Source organism: Saccostrea cucullata, unplaced genomic scaffold, assembly GCF_032062105.1.
Source record: "Saccostrea cucullata isolate Sc308-1 unplaced genomic scaffold, CSIRO_AGI_Scuc_v1 ctg8345, whole genome shotgun sequence".
Lineage (NCBI taxonomy): Eukaryota > Metazoa > Mollusca > Bivalvia > Ostreida > Ostreidae > Saccostrea > Saccostrea cuccullata.
In genome coordinates this window covers 1-20,302 of record NW_026926736.1, presented here as the reverse complement: position 1 = coordinate 20,302, position 20,302 = coordinate 1, and the positions used below count along the sequence as shown (strand labels likewise).

Sequence of the window (20,302 nt, the reverse complement as noted above, 5' to 3'; positions counted from 1 at the left end):
CGTTACACTGTGAATTCCGACCGTAAAAATCTTTCCCATTTTACTAATTTCCAATTTTTTTTCACACTATTCAATCTCACACCCTGTTTTTTTTTTTCGACAGTGTATGTCAGACTAGACAGGTTTTATTGTAAAAAATTTCAGCTTCTTCGGATTCATGGTGGATTGGTGGGACAGATGCCGAATCAGAGGGAACGTTTTATTGGAAGCACTCTCATGACACGGTGAACTTTACTTACTGGAGTACTAATCAAAGCCAACCAGAAGGGACCACGTTGGCATGACTACCCATGCAGTATAGTTTGCTACTATATTTCTGAAAAATAACTTTAATTGTTGATTGGTTGTAAAGAATGTAGCTGAAAACTACACTCAACTAATCTTGCACACATGTATACATCATGATTATTTAATTTTATGTTTGTTTTTTTTTTCAGTATTGATGACTTTTGTAAATTTATGACTCCATTACGATCAACATTGGAGAAGAGTAGCTTACTGTGAAATAACTCATTTTCATGATCATTTGGATGTACCTTTTCGTGGTTTTCAAGGTATGATGAGACCCAGGAGAATTATATCTCGAAATGCAATTTTTCATATTCTGTGATATCAAAATTTTTCGTGGGGGTTAATTTTCGTTGTTTGAGCACACGGCGGGTATGACCAGTCAGCAGGGGATACTAACTCGTCCATGGCATTCGATCCCACCTCTGATGTTTCGGATGTCCGTGTTTGCTCTGCAATTTTTAAGTGTATGGACTTTGATATTGAATATTGTTCGTTATCTTCATATCCTTCTTTTGAAGTATCAAAGGACCCACGAATTTATGGCCACCGGGAAATGTAAAATGTCCCATGCAGAACTACTCAACAATAAATCATTTACGAAATTAAATCCCCATGAATCAAGAGTTTCTTTAAATTTGACCCCACAAAAATATGTCAGCCTACAGTATATTATATTTGAACAATTCTACAACCACGAAATCAAATCCCCATGAACCAATATATTTTCCTCAAAACGCGAAAATTTGATCTCTTGAAAATCTGCGATTTTACAGTAAATTAAAAGTATTAATAAGAGTCATGCATCTTCGCTTTATCCTTGTTTATATTTTTGAAGTTTTACACACAATCATCTGATGTTGCATACATGTATGTATTATTTCCGTGTATTTTATTTTTGAATTCTCAGTATATTGCTGGCCTTTGTGTACTGTAGAAGTACTTTTTACCGCGTGGTATTAATTTACGCTATCTACGCGGTCACAAATTTTCCGCGGAAATTTGTCCAAGCGTACTTCATATAAATGCAAGGCATATAGTGACAGTTTGAGAAATCCGCGTAATTTTCTACCTGCGGATTAAATAGATATTGAGATTCCGCGGAATTATGACCCCGTGGAAAAAAGTACGTATACAGTATTTATAACTTCACTATGATCTAATAGATGACATCTTATTTTAACAGTATTGATATGAGCAGAAACAAATATAGAATGAGTCATGTATCTTTGGTTTATCCTGTCTCATATTTTTTTATGTTTATACATAATCTTCTCGGTGTTTACAAATGAGTTAACCCAAAGCGTCTGAATTGTTAAGATCAAATCTAATCAAAATTCATTTTGCCTATCTTTTACTCTCCATACACCCTAACAAAAATAGTACTATATATTTGATCATAATTTGCACAAAATTATCAAAAATTTAGAAAAGTATCAAACTTTTTACCGGGTATGATAAATCAAGGTTTCTCAAAAGTTGATCGATTATATTTCAAACATATATTCCCTTGAAAATGACTATTAAATGTATTTATTTTTCTAATGAAATGGAAATCATTGTTCTTGTTTACTATATATCTGAAGTTCAAGTTGATTGATTCTTCAAATTGATATATCTATATTAACTTATTACTTTTAATACCATTCAATAATCGATACTTCCGGTGAACAATTAAAAGTGGAACGTATAATTTTCTTTCGTGTGCAGAGTAGGAAAGGCTATACTCTGTGCAGTGTATCTGTACAGATAATATGGTAATGATAAATATACGTTTGATTTTTGTTGCAACATTTGTTACTGAATACTTAGAGACTGATGCTGAGTATTCTATGCTGGAGTGGACATACGCTAAAAAATACGCATTCGTCGGCACAAATTTCACCAATGAAATATCTGCGAGGAAGGCTATTACTGCAATTTTCTGTGCGAGCTTTTGTAGTAAAATAATGTCATGCACTGGATTCCTGTTCAGTAAAGATTTTCGAACTTGTCGTTTCTTGAGTAAATTTTTAACAGCTGCTAACAATTCACAGCTAACCAAGCAAAAATGGATCTACTTTGAGAGGAACAGTAAGTAACCACCTACTAATATAAATATCAAACAAAAGTAATATAACGTTAAATGAGTGATTTAATTAAATTTTTGTAACAGTGAAAGTTACTTAGTCCGCAGAAATGCCAACTCGCACATCTTTATCCTATATGTTATAGTGTGTAAGCCTTTAAAGAAAATATCGCTTCTTGATTGATTGTTTAAAGAGTCTTTGTCTCGTTAGTATAGCATGTCAGGGCATGAATGATAGTGGAAAACGTGGGATAATATGCATAACGGGAGAACTGTGAAAAAAAATTGTAGATTTAGATTTTATAAATGTAGACTAATGCCCTGTTCACACGGAGAGTTTAATTCGAATTAAACGTAAAGTTACTGCGAATTAGCTTCGCTTAGCGTTCACACGGAGAATTTAATGCGAATTAGTTTAATTCGAATTAGTTTACTGCGCATTAAATTACTTCGCATTAGCTCCGTGTTAACGCTAAGCGAAGCTAATTCGAATTAAATTTTGCTGCATGCGTAATGGCAAAATTAGGTAAAATGCCACATGCCCGTGGTCAGCTTGAAGTATTTGTGCTATTTTTGAGTGAAAAGCTAAGTAAAATTGTGTTAATCACTTAAATGTGTGTACAGACACTGTAACATTATGTCAAATGCATCTGCTCCTGCATAAGGTGATATGATTAGCAAATGACGTGACCATAATAGCTTTACTGACGCCTGGCCGTAGAAGTATAATTTTAATTCGCATTAGTTAACTTCGCATTAGCTGTCGTGTGAACGTAATATAATTCGCATCATTTTGATTCGCATTAATTTACTTCGCATTAATTTACTGCGAATTATACTCGTCGTGTGAACAGGGCATAAGAGTATTGAATTATACCCATGTACATGTAACTTCCATTAGTCCCCGCAAATTGAGGTCAAACACAAAGACAGCCACACGAGATTTACATGCATATTTGGTCTCTTTGAAGCATGACACAAAGGCAGATGCGGACGAGATTTACATGTGTATTAGGCCTCTTAAGCTCCTGACCTATCGATTTACATAATTTACATTCCGGTAGAATTATCAAGAAATCAACTCCGCTAACTTTTAAAGAGTTATCAGAGAGAAAAGATATAGAAATGGAAATTTGAGCAAAATGCCTCACATCAGTCTCACAGGAATCTCTTCACCATCACTAGATGTTTTGTCCCGGAATCTGCATCATGTACATGTATGTTATTTGTTTATGCAGACCAAGCAGATTTCTCCAGCAGAAGTATGCCAACAAATATCGATTTTTATTTTGACCTAATCAATGCTAATGGATGAATTAAAATCGGATTTAGTATCATTTAAGAAAAAATATGATCGGATACCGGTATGAACTGAAAGGTTAACAACAGAATTACCTGCATGAACAATGCATTCGTTTTCACTTAATCCAAAGTTGTGTAAGTAGTGATGTAGCATTGATATTACAGCATTTGGTCCATGTGTCCTCGATCCATTTTCCTCTGAAAGTGTAATTCAATTTCATTAATTTACATAAAAAAAGTTTATTTGAAATAGTCTAATTTTCTCACTCCGAAAAGTTGACCTTTGCGAGGAACCAGGAAGTAAAGTGGGCCCATTTGTCTGGGGTGATGAGACAAAAACATTTGCTGAGAAAAATCAAAAGTAAAGTGAACTTTAGTATACGGCTTTGAGCATGGATCTACAGGTCCATATCCTCTTGTGATGCCTTGAAGCTCTGTTACAGAATCTGCCACGTCTTGTTGGTAGGCTTGTTTTTCTCTTGTTGCCATTTGAAGATGATTTTAAAAATTCATCGTAGCCTCTAGTTTCTCTGCATCACCAACAGCCTCTCGAATAGCATTTCTATGCTTTCACACAAATGACACACATCGGTCCGTGGATTACTAATTTTGGTGTGAGATGTGTATTTCATCCATACATCCTTAAAAGCAGATAAACCCAGAGGATGTCTCCCGGTCATTCCACAATCCTCTGTATAATGCCTGTAAATTTCATCTTTTGTGTTGGAACATGGTAAGTAAACTTGAGGTTCTGGACCACCGCCCCCGGGCCCAGCCGGTTGTGGAATACCATTTTGAGTGGCGTAGTTCTGCAAGTATTAAACAACATTTGCGTTTGGGACTTTTCTGTCCTTGTTTCTATGAACCCGTGGGGTTACTCCGTGTGTTTGGACATGCTTTTGAAGACTATCTAAAGTGTGTTCTTCCACATCATATACAATCTCAAAATCAGCTCTACAGATTTGTTGACTACAAAAAGTGTACATATATCTCACTCTTTTTCGAGGACATTTAGGTTTAGGGCGAAATACGAAATCATTTAATGTTGTCATTAACATGACTTCTTTTTCAGATTTTTCTTATTCTCGTATTGAGTATATGTGATCAACCATTTCCTGTGTTGAGAAATTGTTGAGACACATTTTCACACATTTGCATCCTCTTTGGATCACACTTAATCGTTCATCATTTTCATCAGAATTGAAAAAAAAAATGTTCTGCTCGATTTTTTTTATTGATAAAGGTTCAACAACTTCAGAATCGTCAACAAAGGAAATATCTTCTACAAAATTTGATTTACGCTTTCTGCCACTTACTCCGAATGTTCGTTTATTAGTTCATCTAGCTCCTACAAAAAAAAAATCAAGCACATATAAAATATAAGTGACTCTAACAAGGTTTCGTGCATTCCAAAATGTGTTTGAAAAAAAATTCATTTATTGCATTAATCATTTAATTCTGATATTTATTATGATAAAAATATTTGTTCCAAGTACAATCCGGGGAGGGGGGGGGGGGGGTAGATGAAAATGGTTACTGAAGTCAAAATGAAATACGAGTATGTTTTTGTTTTCCGTTGCCCGATCCACCCTCGATTTAAAATGTATCTGCTTTCCCCTTTATTTTTACTTTTACATAAAAAATTATAGACGAAATTTTTTGTGGTTTGAACCAGGTAAATCAGTCAAGAACTTCTCTTGTTTTGAACTTGTTATTAAGGTCTTCCGTCTCCAACGGAAGACCTTCTACTGATTCTGTTGTTTCTTTTCCACTATTATTAAGGTCTTCCGTCTTCAGCGGAAGACCTTCTTGTTATTCTTAGGTTTCTTTTTCACTTTTATTAAGGTCTTCCGTCTTCAGCAGAAGACCTTCTTGTTATTCTTAGGTTTCTTTTTCACTTTTATTAAGGTCTTCCGTTTCCAACGGAAGACCTTATTGTTTTCGTTCTGTTTCTTTTTCCCTATTCTTATTATTTTTATTATTATTCTTACCGATTTTGTGCACGCGAGTTCTCGCAAACGGCTCGATGGATTTTCACGAAACTTTCAGATCTAATAGATATCGATCTGAACCTTATTGGAAATTTTTTGTATTGAGAACGTCACTTCCGGTCATGAGATATGTCTTATTTTCTGATTTTCATTGGGTCCGCTTGTCCTGGTAACTCCTCCTAAATGACTCGAGATATGGAGTCGAGATTTTCAGTGTAGATAAAGAAAGGATTGTAGAAGTGCCTTTTTGAGCCTTTAGCTTTTCAGCGCCAGAGGCACCAAAGCTCACCTGAGTTTAAAAAATGGCTCAAAAATATCTCACGCAATTTGACAACTTTTTGATTATATCTTCTTATCTATAAACATTTTGCTAAAACATACAGAATAAAAGTTGTTAAGAAATTTACGATCCATCATTTGATATGAAGAAAAAAGGGCTGACCCCTCATATAAGGGGCCTAGAGCGGCCAAAAGACTTTCATCTATAACTCTTTCATTATCAATTTTTTGTTATAAATTACTGAAGCAAAAGTGTTTCTCTTAACAATCTGCATCAATATATTGTAAAATTATTATCATATGTTACGTAATTAGGGGTCACAAGGGGCTGGAATACTAAAACTTTGACGCTTCATATCTTGAAAAGAGGGAATATTTTGATATTCAATATTAAACAAAAGATGGTCAAAATAATATTCTATACAATATCCCTCCTTTGAATTTTTGTAAAATGGCCCCAATAAGGACTTGTAAGGGTGGTCCCTAAATATTTCCATTCAGCATATCTCCAGAACAATAATAAATCTCTAAATAGGTTGTACAAAAAGTCTTTGAAATCACAAGACCTTTCATTTGATATCAAGAAAAAGGGGCTGATCCCTCAAATTAGGGGCTCAGAGGGGCCAGAAGTCTTTCATCTTTAACTCTTTAATGTTCAAAATTTAGTGATGCATTATAGAACCAAATATGTTCATATTAACGATTTGCAACAAAATATAATAAAATTTTGATCATATATTACGTAATTAGGGGTCACAAGGGGCCAGAATCTCAAACCTTTGACGCTTCATATCTCGAAAAGGGTGAATATTTTGATAAGCAATATTGAACAAAAGATGGCTAGATTAATGTGCTAAACAATATGCATACTTTGAATTTTTGTAAAACGGCCCCATTAAGGACTTGTAGGAGTGGCCCCTAAATATTCATATAAAGCATATCTCTTAAACGAAAAGAAATCTCTGAATAGGTGTAGAACAAAAAGTCTTTGAAATCACAAGAACTTTCGTTTGATATCAAGAAAAAGGGGCCGACTTCTCAAATTAGGGGCTCAGAGGGGCCAAGAGTCTTTCATCTTTAATTCTTTAATGATCAAAATTTAGTGATGCATTATAGAACCAAATATGTTCATATTAACGATTTGCAACAATATATTAGAAAATTTTGATCATATATTACGTAATTAGGGGTCACAAGGGGCCAGAATGTCAAATCTTTGACGCTTCATATCTCGAAAAGGGTGAATATTTTGATAAGCAATATTGAACAAAAGATGGCTAGATTAATGTGCTAAACAATATGCATACTTTGAATTTTTGTTAAACGGCCCCATAAAGGACTTGTAGGAGTGGCCCCTAAATATTTATATAAAGCATATCTCCTAAAGGAAAAGAAATCTCTGAATAGGTGTAGAACAAAAGGTCTTTGAAATCACAAGACTTTTCGTTTGATATCAAGAAAAAGGGGTTAACTCCTCAAATTAGGGGCTAAGAGGGGCCAGAAGTCTTTCATCTTTAACTCTTTAATAATATATATTTTGTGATGCATTACATAAGCAAATATGTTTATATTAACGATTTGCAACAATATATTATAAATTTTGATCATATTTTACGTAATTAGGGGTCACAAGGGGCTAGAATCTCAAATCTTTGACGCTTCATATCTCGAAAAGGGTGAATATTTTGATAAGCAATATTGAACAAAAGATGGCCAGACTAATGTTCTAAGCAATATGCATACTTTGAATTTTTGCAAAAACGCCCCATTAAGGACTTGTAGGACTGGCCCCTAAATATTTATATAAAGCATATCTCCTAAACGAAAAGAAATCTCTGAATAGGTCTAGAATAAATAGTCTTTGAATTCAGGAGACCTTTCGTTTGATATCAAGAAAAAAGGGCTGACTCCTTAAATTTGGGGCTCAGAGGGGCCAGAAGTCTTTCATCTTTAACTATTTAATGATCAATATTTTGTAATAAGTATACATTATGAGAAGCAAAGATATTCATTTTAACGATATGCAACAATATGTTATAAAATTTTGATAATATGTTACGTAATAAGGGATCGCCAGGGGCCAAAATGCTTATATTTTTTATGGTTTACGTCTCGATAAGGGGGGTGGGTGGGTATTTTTATAAACAATATTGAACAAAAGATTATCAAAATATTGGATAAAAAAACAGAAACTTTAAATTTTATGAAGAAAAACTTAATGTCATTCTCTTTTAACGAATATCTCAGTCAAAATCAAATCTCATCTTATCGATAAATTCAACGGAAGACCTACTCGTTGCTCGCAACGAGATCTCATCTAGTTATTATTATTATTATTCTTTTTTTTCTTACCGATTTTGTGCACGCGATTTCTCGGAAACGGCTCGATGGATTTCCATGAAACTTTCAGGACTTATGTAACATTACTTGAACCTTATGCGTTTTTTCCCGATTAGTTGACGTCACTTCCTGTTCGGAGATATTGTCGATTTTATGATTTTTGAAGGGTCAGATTGTCCTCGAACGTTCTAAAAAATGGCTATAGATAGAAACGTGAAAATTTCAGGTATGATAGTCCAAAGTCTATAGATATGTAAAATTTATTTCATTTTTATCTGAAGTGCCGCACGTCGGCGCTCGGTATGGCGCAAAAATAGTCCTATCGCGAATTTCAAAAATTTTACCACCTTTTCTACGATATCTTTTTACCTGGAAATATTTTGTTAAAACATGTAGAACAAAAGAAGTGTAGAATTTCAAGATCTTTCAAATCATATCTCGAAAAAAGGGCTGGCCCCTAAAATTAAGGGACTAGAGGGGCCGAAAGTGTTTTCTTTATATCTCAAAACGTATTGAGAATTTGTAATACGTCAAAGAAGCAAAGTTGTTCAAAATGTCAAGCTCAATCTAACGGAGCCATTAGAAAACGTCCGTTGTCGTCACTTCCGGCCAAACCGGAAGTAGTCGAAAAACGCGTATTTTTGCCGTTCTTAACCCGTTTTTGGGTAATATATCTCTTTGTGAGCATAAAAATTAATTTTGCGTCCGTCGTCGTCACTTCTGGTCAAACCGGAAGTAGCAAAAAATGGCTTATTTTAGCATTAATCAACAGAAATTAAGGTGATTTATACATTTTTGGGCGTTTTTATTCATTTTTGTAAAAATGAAAGTTACTTCCGGTTACTTCCGGTCAAACAGGACGGAAGACCTACTCGTTGCTTTGCAACGAGCTTTGCTCTAGTTAATTATTATTATTATTATTATTCTTTTTTTTCTTACCGATTTTGTGCACGCGATTTCTCGGAAACGGCTCGATGGATTTCCATGAAACTTTCAGGACTTATGTAACATTACTTGAACCTTATGCATTTTTTTCCGATTTGATGACGTCACTTCCGGTTTGGAGATATTGTCGATTTTATGATATTTGAAGGGTCAGGTTGTCCTCGAACGTTCTAAAAAATGGCTATAGATAGAAACGTGAAAATTTCAGGTATGATAGTCCGAAGTCTATAGATATGTAAAATTTATTTCATTTCTATCTGAAGTGCCGCACGTCGGCGCTCGCTATGGCGCGAAAATAGTCGTATCTCGAATTTCAAAATTTTTAACACCTTTTCTACGATATCTTTTTACCTGGAAATATTTTGTTAAAACATATAGAACAAAAGAAGTGTAGAATTTCAAGTTATTTCAAATGATATCTCGAAAAAAGGGCTGGCCCCTAAAATTAAGGGACTAGAGGGGCCGACATTTTTTTCTTTATATCTCAAAAAGTATTGAGAATTTGTAATACGTCAAAGAAGCAAAGTTGTTCAAAATGTCAAGCTTAATCTATTGGAGTCATCAAAATACGTCCAGCGTCGTCACTTCCGGCCAAACCGGAAGTAGTCGGAAAACGCGTATTTTTGCCGTTCTTGACAAGTTTTTGGGTAACATATGTTTCTACAAGTATAAAAATTAATTTTCCGTCCGTCGTCCTTACTTCCGGTCAAACCGGAAGTAGCAAAAAATAGCTGATTTTGAAGGTTTTGATGCTAAATTGAAAGTATAAAGTCACTGGAGACGACTTAGCTCATTGCCTCCTTTTGTTGATGTCATTTCCGGCACTTCCGGTCAAAGCTGGACGGAAGACCTACTCGTTGCTTTGCAACGAGCTTTGCTCTAGTTATTATTATTTTTTTTTCTTACCGATTTTGTGCAGGCGATTTCTCGAGAACGCCTCGACAGTTTTTCATGAAACTTTCAGCAATGATAGGAAACTATTTGAACTTCATGCGTTTTTTATTATTTTGCCGTCGTCACTTCCGGTCGCGAGATATGGCCATTTTTCTGTTTTTAAAGTGTCATTTTGTCCGAGAGTGTTCTCGAAAACAGTTGGAAATTGGGTCCTGACACATTCAGGGATGATAGATTATGACTCGTAGATTTGAGAAGGCTATATGGTTTTTGTTGCCGTCGCGTCCGTCGTCCACCGGAAGTAGTTTAAAAATATGCAAAATTTTATTTTTTTCTTTTTAAAATGTTTCTTATGGAGGCAAATAGAGTGTCTCGAGTAGTATTATGTCCACCGGAAGTTATTTTTTCCAAACCGGAAGTAGTCCAAAAATTGATCATTTTTCCTCGAAATTATCAGGGATGATTCCTTTACACTCAGAAAGGAGTTATAGGTCATTTTAAGTGCTTCCGGTGGCACCGGAAGTGAATTATAAAGACCGGAAGTTGTTTGAATTTGATAGATTTTACTCTTAAATGTGTTCTCACGTATTTTGAATAATTGATCTGAACACTTTTTTCATTTAAAGTTGATTTATACCCTTATCAAAAATCGAACGGAAGACCTACTTGTTGCTCGCAACGAGATCTCATCTAGTTTTTTATTATTATTAGTTATTATTATCTATATATATATATATTTTTTTTTTTTGGAAATAGCACAGTTTAAACTGTAGTTGATGTTCAATTTTTTGAGATTTTAAAAGCCTTTAATTAAAGTCTTTAGGGTAAATCTTAACAATTTTGTGAAGAATTTTATGCCTTGTTTTAATTGATTATTCATCAGATCTAATGCTTTATCTTGGTATATAAACCATGTTTGTACCAGGTCAATTTATTACTGTATCATATTTTCTTAAACAAAATGATGAATGGTTTCTCTACAATTGAACGGCCTTTCATTCTTGAGGTTTAAAAAATGTCATTTCTGTAAATTTTTTATTGAAAATAAAACCCTTTTGTACTTTATTGTCCTTGTTATGATCAATGTAGATTACAATATTACGATATATTTAATGCACAATGTTACATGAAGGAAAACCCTATTATTGTTATTATCAATCCTACAAGTATTAGAACTGCTAGGAGAGTTTTAACTTTTTGAAAAAAGTGCTTTGATATGAGAAAAGAAAACCTTCAACAAACCTGATATGCTTTCTTTGATAATTTATTTTATGTAATACAGTATGTTAATTGTTGTATTCATGACTATATGCCAATGTATGATGGTGTTGTCAATAAAGTGAATTGAATTAAATTTACTCGACCAAGTCATACTTGTTGTATATTATGTTTTTAGCCGGGCTTATTGCTCAAAGAGCAATTGCCGGCTTATGTGATCCTGTTCAAGGCAGGATGTTAACCCCATAGTCGCCATTTTAAAGTTACGTGCAAAAATATAGTTCTTACTCTCAACCGCTTTTGAGATATACAAACGCTAAATAAAGCAACAAAAATAAAACGAAGTTTTATCTATATAAAAAATATTAGTAGTAATGACTTTGAAAACTTTATAAGTCAAAGAACATAGTTCATTAGCGTAAGGATTTTTGATAATCAGTGTTACCGTAGTTCTCTACACATACGAGGTAAAGCAGGAGAGGGAACCAGACTGGCCTGTTTGTTTACATTCAGCTGCGGTACCAGATTAATTCTGATTCTGACAAAATCGGACCGTGGTATTAGGATTGAAAATCTCACTGTCAGTGTCTTATCATTTTTATTGATGGTTTTAAAATAATTTTTTCATCAGAATATGAACGCGATTCATGTAAGAAATCCATTCTCCTCTGTAAATGAGCCCGGCTCTCTGTCCTTCTAAGTACTTTGATTTCTTTATCTTGTCATGAATAGTACAATTTTGCCTATTAATGATTGTAAATTTATCTATATTCACACACACAATTGATAAGCATTTTGTTAACATATTGTAACTGCATTAAATATTATAAATTCTCGAATATTCTCGAAAGAATTTCATTTCTGAAGAAATTTAGAGTGATGCCCCTTTGTTTACATTAGCAACAACTTGGCAACAAAATTTATACAGATCGTGTTCATCCTGTCGTAATCAAATAATCTGAATTTCATACATCCCTTTATTTTCCACATTAATAGCCACAGGAGTTCGCAATTTTATCAATAAAGTCAATAGAAATCACTCGATTGACCAATTAATTAAGCCATGAGTTTTGATGAATGAAATTAATCCTGTGCACCAGTTCGATAAAATGCAAATTAAGTTTATATAATATTTGCATAATTTTTTGAAATATGAATCCTAAATTTCTCATTTGAAGTTAAAAAAAATTAAATAAATATCCACACCTGCACGCATGCATACGATCGAAAAAGTCGCATTTAGTTTAAACTTTATTTCATTTAAATAAGACATTACAGTAGATAATACATTGTAGGATTCGGAAACAAGTTGTAACAACTTATATTAATCCGTTTCCTTAAATTAACTTTTTAAAAAAACTCTATAAAAAACATTTGCCCTTGTTGAATGACAGGTATAATAGGAAAAATAACTGGGGGAAAAATGAAACTAAAATGAGAAAAAAAATTGTAGAGAGAGATTCCATAACATGATTTAACATTAATAGTAAATAAGGGATAAACAGTTATACAGTACAGTAAAGAACATACAATACAATACATTATTATACCTCTATTGATAATACTCGAATTTGATTGGCTGGTAAGAAAACTTTAAGGACGCAACGTACCTTACCTACTGATATTCTAAATGTAAACTTATAATACCAATACATGTTCTTATACAAAACATCAGCCTGCCTTACCAGGGATTTTGTAGAGATATTAAATTTTGAAAATTATTGCATTATTCAAAGAAAAATGTACAAAAATTACAAAAGATATATTCCAGATTTTTTTTCATCAAAAATCGTTTAAAAGAGGTGTACAAATCCACATATAGACATTAAAAATATTGCACACAGGTCCTTCATTTAGTGGAACTCTTCAACTCCAGGGAAGAACCAAATAAAGTTCAAACTACGTTGCGTTTGACCTTAAAACACAACAATGACTCCAAATGGTACTGTTTACAGCAATACTGACCTAGGAATCATTGCACGTGGGATATAATGACCCGGTCATTATTTTTAATGACCGCTAAAAATGACCGCTGAATCAAAAATTCGTTTTTGAGTGAAGTTAATGCATAAAATAATAATTATTCAAAAAAACAACAACATGTTTTTAAAATTGTGCATGGTCTGTTTTGCATTACCATACAGAATACGGTAAAATTTTATCGTTACAATATATCGTTTCAATATATCGTTACAATTCAGTTCAATAGAATGTAGAGGCGGCTCTTTAAAGAGTTGAATTCTGTGTTAGATTTTGACTGTGCAGAGGAAAAGTAATCGTTAGATATAACAATGTATGTCGCTATCAACCAAATATTGTTTTAATCAGTAAGTCATGATGCTTAAACTTACACGACTTGCAGAAAAGTCAATCACTCAATGTAAACAACTTCACTTTCCGGTCTGTAGCGAATCCCGATCCCGATCAAAGAAAGAACTGATAACGGTTCAGAGATTCATACTTTTCAATATATATCGGTATAATAAAACAGTTACCCCTTGTGAGTTCAACATGGTGAAATAAGGACCCGAGACCTGGCCAAAGAGGTGACCTGCCCTGACCTCGGCCGCTCCGCGGCCTCGGTCCGGTCCGGTCACCTCGTGGGCCAGGTCTCGGGTCCTTATTTCACCATGTTGACCTCACAAGGGGTAATTAATTGTATAACAATAACAACAATACTGCCACAAGTAATATTCAAGTTACAACTCTTTTAGAGGCAGAGATAAATTGATGTACATGTTTGATTAAAAATGTTTGTATTATTTGCATAAACTTTTTAAATATGAATACTAAATTTCTAAAGTGAAGTTTAAAAAAATTAAATAAATCCACGCCTGGACGCATGCATGCGATCGAAAAAGTCGCATTTGCATGTACCGATAGACAATCAACATGACAGTATAGCTATAAAGTGTTCCAACAAGTTTTTCACATATTTATTTATTTAAGTTATTTTTTTATTTAAAGATAGATATATCTTGAATGAGAAAAAAAATTTGCGAATTTATTATGGTGATGTAAACTTCAGTAAAACTCACCTGCCGGAACAAGGAAGTTAAACACATGGCAGACGAGAATACAGCGTTTATATTACGTCCTTATAATTCCAATCTTGATTTTATTTATTAATTCCCTGTGTTTTAATTGGACGAGAACAAATTCAAGAAAAAGTATACACATCGATGATTTTTTCAACTAGATGCTGCCATGAGACAGTAATACCCGCACTAAGTTGTTTGCCTCTAAATACACACTTCTACATATTGGGCTTTCCAAGGAAAAAGTCAAAATAAATCTATAATTTACACAGAACCACAGGTGCTTGAGGACAGGAATCCCCCCCCCCCCCCCAATATAGAACTCCGGGCCTGTTAGACTTTTTTCACATAAAATATATATATGACATACTTGTGATATAATCTACCCATCAAATCAGAAAAATTGCTTAAACTAACATTTTTTAAAAATTTCTACCCCACTCTCTATATATAAATTAGTTGATTTTAATATATTGAATGTAGGGTAGATTTTATAGAACATTTGTTTTCGGTACATGTGTAATTCTTTGATTTGTTGGTATAGATCTTATCACAAATATGTCAATAAAAGATTATTTATGAGAAAAAAGTAGAAAAAGCCCAGGGGTCTATATCGAAGGGGGGAGAGGGGTCCTGTCCTCAAGCACCTGTGCACAGAACATGTACTCATCAAATTGAGTGTAAAAATCCCCAGACCCTGTGACATATGACTCAGAACCTCTTATATATATTTTATATGCTTAATTCATTACCTGTCTGAAAAAAAACCCATAATTTAATTGATGATGTAAATTATATTTTGATAAATGTTTTGCTCATAATAGGAGCTTTTTAAATTTACTAATACCCCCCCCCCCCGACACCACAAACACACGGCACGTACGTTTTTTTGAAATAGGCTAGATGGAAAAGTAGTTAAAACACCGTTCGTTATAAATTAATTTAAGATATGTTCTTGTACTTTACATGTTTACATGTAAACACCTTTTAGAAAATTTCTACATCACATTGGGTTGCGTCACCCATTATCATATTTTTAGATTAAGCATCACTCGGCACACCTCGCCCGATTCCTGAAGAATTTTCTTTTACTAGTGTAACCGAAAATTTTGTTAAGAAAAGGATTAGCAAAACAAATGTAAAGAAGGCTACGGGAATTGATGGTATATCATCCAAATTACTACATTTGGCAGAGCCCGTTATAGTAAAACCTATTACAAACATTATTAACTTGTCTTTATCATGTTCAATTTTCCCCGACAAGCTTAAAGAAGCTCAGGTTACACCAATAATGCTCTTATTAAATACAATTACAGACCTGTCACTGTGCTCCCTGTTGTTTCAAAAATTTTTGAAAAAGCCATTGAAATACAATTGTCTGCTTATTTTGAAAAAAATTTAATCCATTTTTGGCTGCTCTTAGACCAGGTTTTGGATGTCAATCAATTTTTACCCTCTTACGGGTTATTGAAGACTGGAAACATCCCCTTGATAACAACGAATATTTAGCTGCGATTTTGATGGATCTATCAAAGGCTTTTAACTGCCTTCCCCATGACCTACTCCTCTTAAAACTAAAAACAGAGTTTATAACATTTTGTAAAGTTTTATGAGATTTTGCTAAAGTATTGTCATCTGCATAATTGTAGAGTTTGCAGTTTTTAACAAAAAAGAACAGGTCATTGATAAAAATATTTAAAAAAAAAAATATAGGTCCAAGAATGGATCCTTGAGGAACACCGTTCAGAATATCCAACATTTCACTTAAATGGGAACCAATCTTAACACACTGTTTCCTATTTGATATATAACTCTTTAACAAATCTAATGCTGGATTGGACAGGCCGTCATGGGCATTGAAAGACAAAATGAACAGTCTTCAGAAAAATATCCACATTTTAAGCATTTAGGTGAATCAATTAAGTTATGATTAAACTAGAGGTACTGTGAGCGATGAGCTCACTAAATGATACCCCCCGCCTCCATATAGTTATATAATTGCAAAGTCCAAGTTTTGCTGTGTCCGGGAAACCCAAAATACGTGTCGGATCAAAAGGTAAAATAGGAGGTGCACAATGGCAATATGTAATAAAGATTCTGTGCAAGTTTCATCAAATTTCATTCAGTGGTATGAGAGGAGTTGCGGATAAGAGATGGGTACCCCAAAGCGTAACAGACGAACGGAAATTTGATGAAACTTTCACATAATCTTTATTATGTATTGCCATTGTGCACCTCCTATTTTACTTTTTGATCCGACACATATTTTGGGTTTCCCAAAACATGGACACTGCCATTTATACACATATGGGAGGCGGGGGGTATCATTTAGTGAGCCCATTGCTCACAGTACTTCTAGTTTTGTATACACTGTTTAAACTTTGCTACACTTGTTGCAGATTTTAAGGTATCTGGTAAATCATTCCATAATTTAATTGTAGATGGAAAAAAGCTATTATAATATGCAACATAATATAATTTTAGGTATTCTAAAGCCGCAGAAATTCCCAGACCCAAAACTACAAGGTATGGAAAAGGTTCCTTCAGATATGAGGCAGCAAGGACATGGAATACCCTTCCCAATGATATCTGAAATACCACATCATTTAATTTATTCAAGAACTACATATCTACCTGGTGTGGATATCAAAAATGTAATTGTAGTGTATGTAAATACCAGTCCATGCTGCCTTTGTCTGAGAAGCCTTCCTAAATGTTTTTGCGGTCATTTTAACTATTTGTGTGTGTACGCTTTTGTTTTGTTTATTTATTTTTTTCTCTTCTGCTATTATTATTGTATTCTGTGAATGTCCATATGTGTGCAAAAGCATATGAAAAATTGCATGCTTTCTATGTTGCTTTCCTTGTTGTTCAACTTTCATTTCTGTCAATATTTAATTTGTAAATGTTATGTACTGTACTGCGCTTTAATTATTTATTTCTCTCAATTATTGTTTTTAATCAGCATGATCAATGCTAATTAGGACTGTGATAATCACCCGTGTGCAAAACAATATATGTTGCCTTTTTTTTTAGTTTATTCTGTGTAATAGATGCTAGTATCTATGATTTTTTTTTCTTTATCCTTAAAGTGTCATTTTAAATGGCTTCATTTAAATTATCTTTTGTTTTACTAACATGTATATTTTTACTAATTTTTATCTCTGTGTAAATATGTTAAAGTCAGTTAAAGAGCTCACCACAGCTCATGTTATTATACCCCCCGCTTGAAAAGCGGGAGGGTATATAGTAATCGGTATTTCCGTCCGTCTGTACGTCCGTCCGTCCGTCCGTCCTTCCGTCCGTCTGTTACGCTTTTGGGTACCCATCTCTTATCCGCAACTCCTCTCATACCACTGAAGGAAATTTAATGAAACTTTCACAGAATCTTTATTACATATTGCCATTGTGCACCTCCTATTTTACTTTTTGATCTGACATATATTTTGGATTTTCCAGAGCAAAACATGGATACTGCCAATATATTCATATGGGAGGCGGGGGTATCATTTAGTGAGCTCATTGCTCACAGTACCTCTAGTTTCTGTTGTATTGTATATGTGTGCCGACTATAAATAAAATTTACTTGACTTGACTTGACTTGGACCAAATATTATGCGACACATGCATATTTGGCCTCCTTGAAGCCAAACACAAAGACAGAAGCGCACGAGATTTACAAGTGTATTAGGCCTCTTTAGCTCCTGACCTATCGGTTTACATAATTTACATTCCGGTAGAATTATCAAGAAATCAACTCCACTAACTTTTAAAGAGTTATCAGAGAAAAAAAAATAAAGAAATGGAAATTTATATTGTTTAACGCCGAGTCGGCAATTATTCAACCATGTTTGGCTTCTAGAAAAGTCAGCACCCGCGCTAAAAGATTCTTTACAATTAAAATTAAGTCTTTTAAATAAACCAGCATACAAACAATATTCACATATAACAAAATATCCGTTTCTTGGTCATTTTTACTTGTAAGCTAAATGAGGGATGATTTTGCGTTATTTTAAGCATAGTTTTATACATGTATATACGTGTGGATCACAATATGTATTTAAAGGCAAAGGGATATAAAATTTAGTTTGTTGTTAGCTTGATATCAATGTTAAGTTTGTTCTACTATATATCATTTTTATAGAAGAGGAAGTAGATTGTCCGGATGTTTGGAAGGAAAACCAGCGATCTATGTACTGCTTTGTTCATCAGAAAGTAAACTGGACTTCTGCTCAGGTATTCAGTAAAATTCATTGATACTCTGATAAGAGAGATAACTTTTTCTGAATGTCTATTTTTCTTTTATATATTTGCCAAGTTAGGTGTCTTTTTTGTCCAGTTTTGCCCCGCAAGCTATGCTAAAATTGTTTGTTTTTTACATATAAAATGCATTTCTTTTGGAAAATCAATATTTAATATGAGTGAGTAGAGGGTTAAAGAATCTAAAAAATGTTAATGCTGAAAATCAAATACACGGGTCCTTTAAATAATTTATGTAAAAAATAAAAAAATAATTTTCTTTAGCAAAAATGTTCAACAATGGGAGCTTATCTGGTGGCCATAGAATCTGAACAAGAAGATGCGTGGATAAATCAACAAATATTGCTTTACAGGGAAAAAGGTATTGTTAAATCACTGTCGTGTTTGTAAAGGGAGGGGGTTAATTATCGTTGTTTTCAAGACATGAAGAGATGCATGTTTATCATGAAATGTATTTTATAGAAAACTATTTATAAATTTTCATCCACACAATCAAATCTCCAAAAGCTTATACATGGAATAGAATTTTTTTTTCCGCCAAAATTAAGAAAATTTGAAATTTTGAATATTAGCCAACCAGATCCCATAAGAAGGTGATGAACTCAGACAGAAGGTATTAAATTGTACATAGTCTGAAATGACCATTGAATACGCAGTATATCAAATCTGTGTGTACTGTAAAAAGTAATATTTATACTAATGTCTCAGACGGTTTGGGTATGTTTTTAGTTAACTGAGCCCGATCCGTATATCGAGACAATTCTTTTTGTCAATTAGACTATCCTTGTAATCAGGTTTGTCCTTGATCTAGAAATAGAGGCGAAGAGTGGGAAATATAAATGTTATGTCTTTATTAGCGCAATCATAGAATGGATCTTTAAATTAAAGTAACACGGTCAAGTTGAAATAAATGTTACAGAATATATACATAAAACATGTATGAAACCATGATGACCGGATGTGACACAAGAACATAGCAACTTTCACAATAAAACAATATACAAATTATTTGACATAGTAGACATATAAAAAAAAATCAAGTATTAATTAATTCAGCTAGGAATAGAGAGATAATTATTTACATATCGCTAACAAATTTTCAGCTCTTACAAAGTTTTAAGAATAGAATTTTTGCTCGTCATTATGCACTTCTCAAAACGATTTACATATTTAAGAATTACGAAAATTCTTTCTCCCTACATAGAAGAGTTGTACTTGTTGATATGTCTTATTTCCCTTTAGCTAACTATATTTAATATTGTCAAAATAATTAAACAAGATATAAATGCAATAAGCGTATTTACAAAAACCATAATTATTTTTTTTTTCAGTGTACTAATTCAAATCTTAATTAATTCCAAAATACATTAAATTTATATAAAAGAAAAATAAAAGTAAATAATTTAAATACAAGTACATACCTAGAAATAGAGGCGAAGTGTGGGAAATATAAATGTTATGTCTTTATTAGCGCAATCATAGAATGGATGCGCATTTCCCAACTCTTGCCAAATTTAAAGAAATGGGTTTTGAAAAAGGACCAATCAAAAATTAAACTCAAGATTTTAAGATAACAATTAGTGAAAAGGCAATTAACGAGTAATGATAATTAAATGACAGTTATAAACAATTTGAAGCGAAAACAACTCAACATGAGAAAACAAGGTACTCGCTTATGA

At 33.3% G+C, this 20,302-nt stretch overlaps 1 protein-coding gene across 1 annotated transcript; it reads left to right on the top strand.

Annotated features, from left to right (window-relative positions):
• Window positions 1-2,042: 2,042 nt before the first annotated feature.
• Window positions 2,043-19,005, top strand: LOC134272537 (C-type lectin domain family 4 member E-like; the record flags this gene model as incomplete). The annotated part of the gene is made up of 3 exons (XM_062754755.1): window positions 2,043-2,361; window positions 18,508-18,599; window positions 18,888-19,005. Coding segments are annotated over exons 1-3 (529 nt in total), but the record flags the coding sequence as incomplete, so codon positions are not given.
• Between the last annotated feature and the right edge of the window lie 1,297 nt (window positions 19,006-20,302).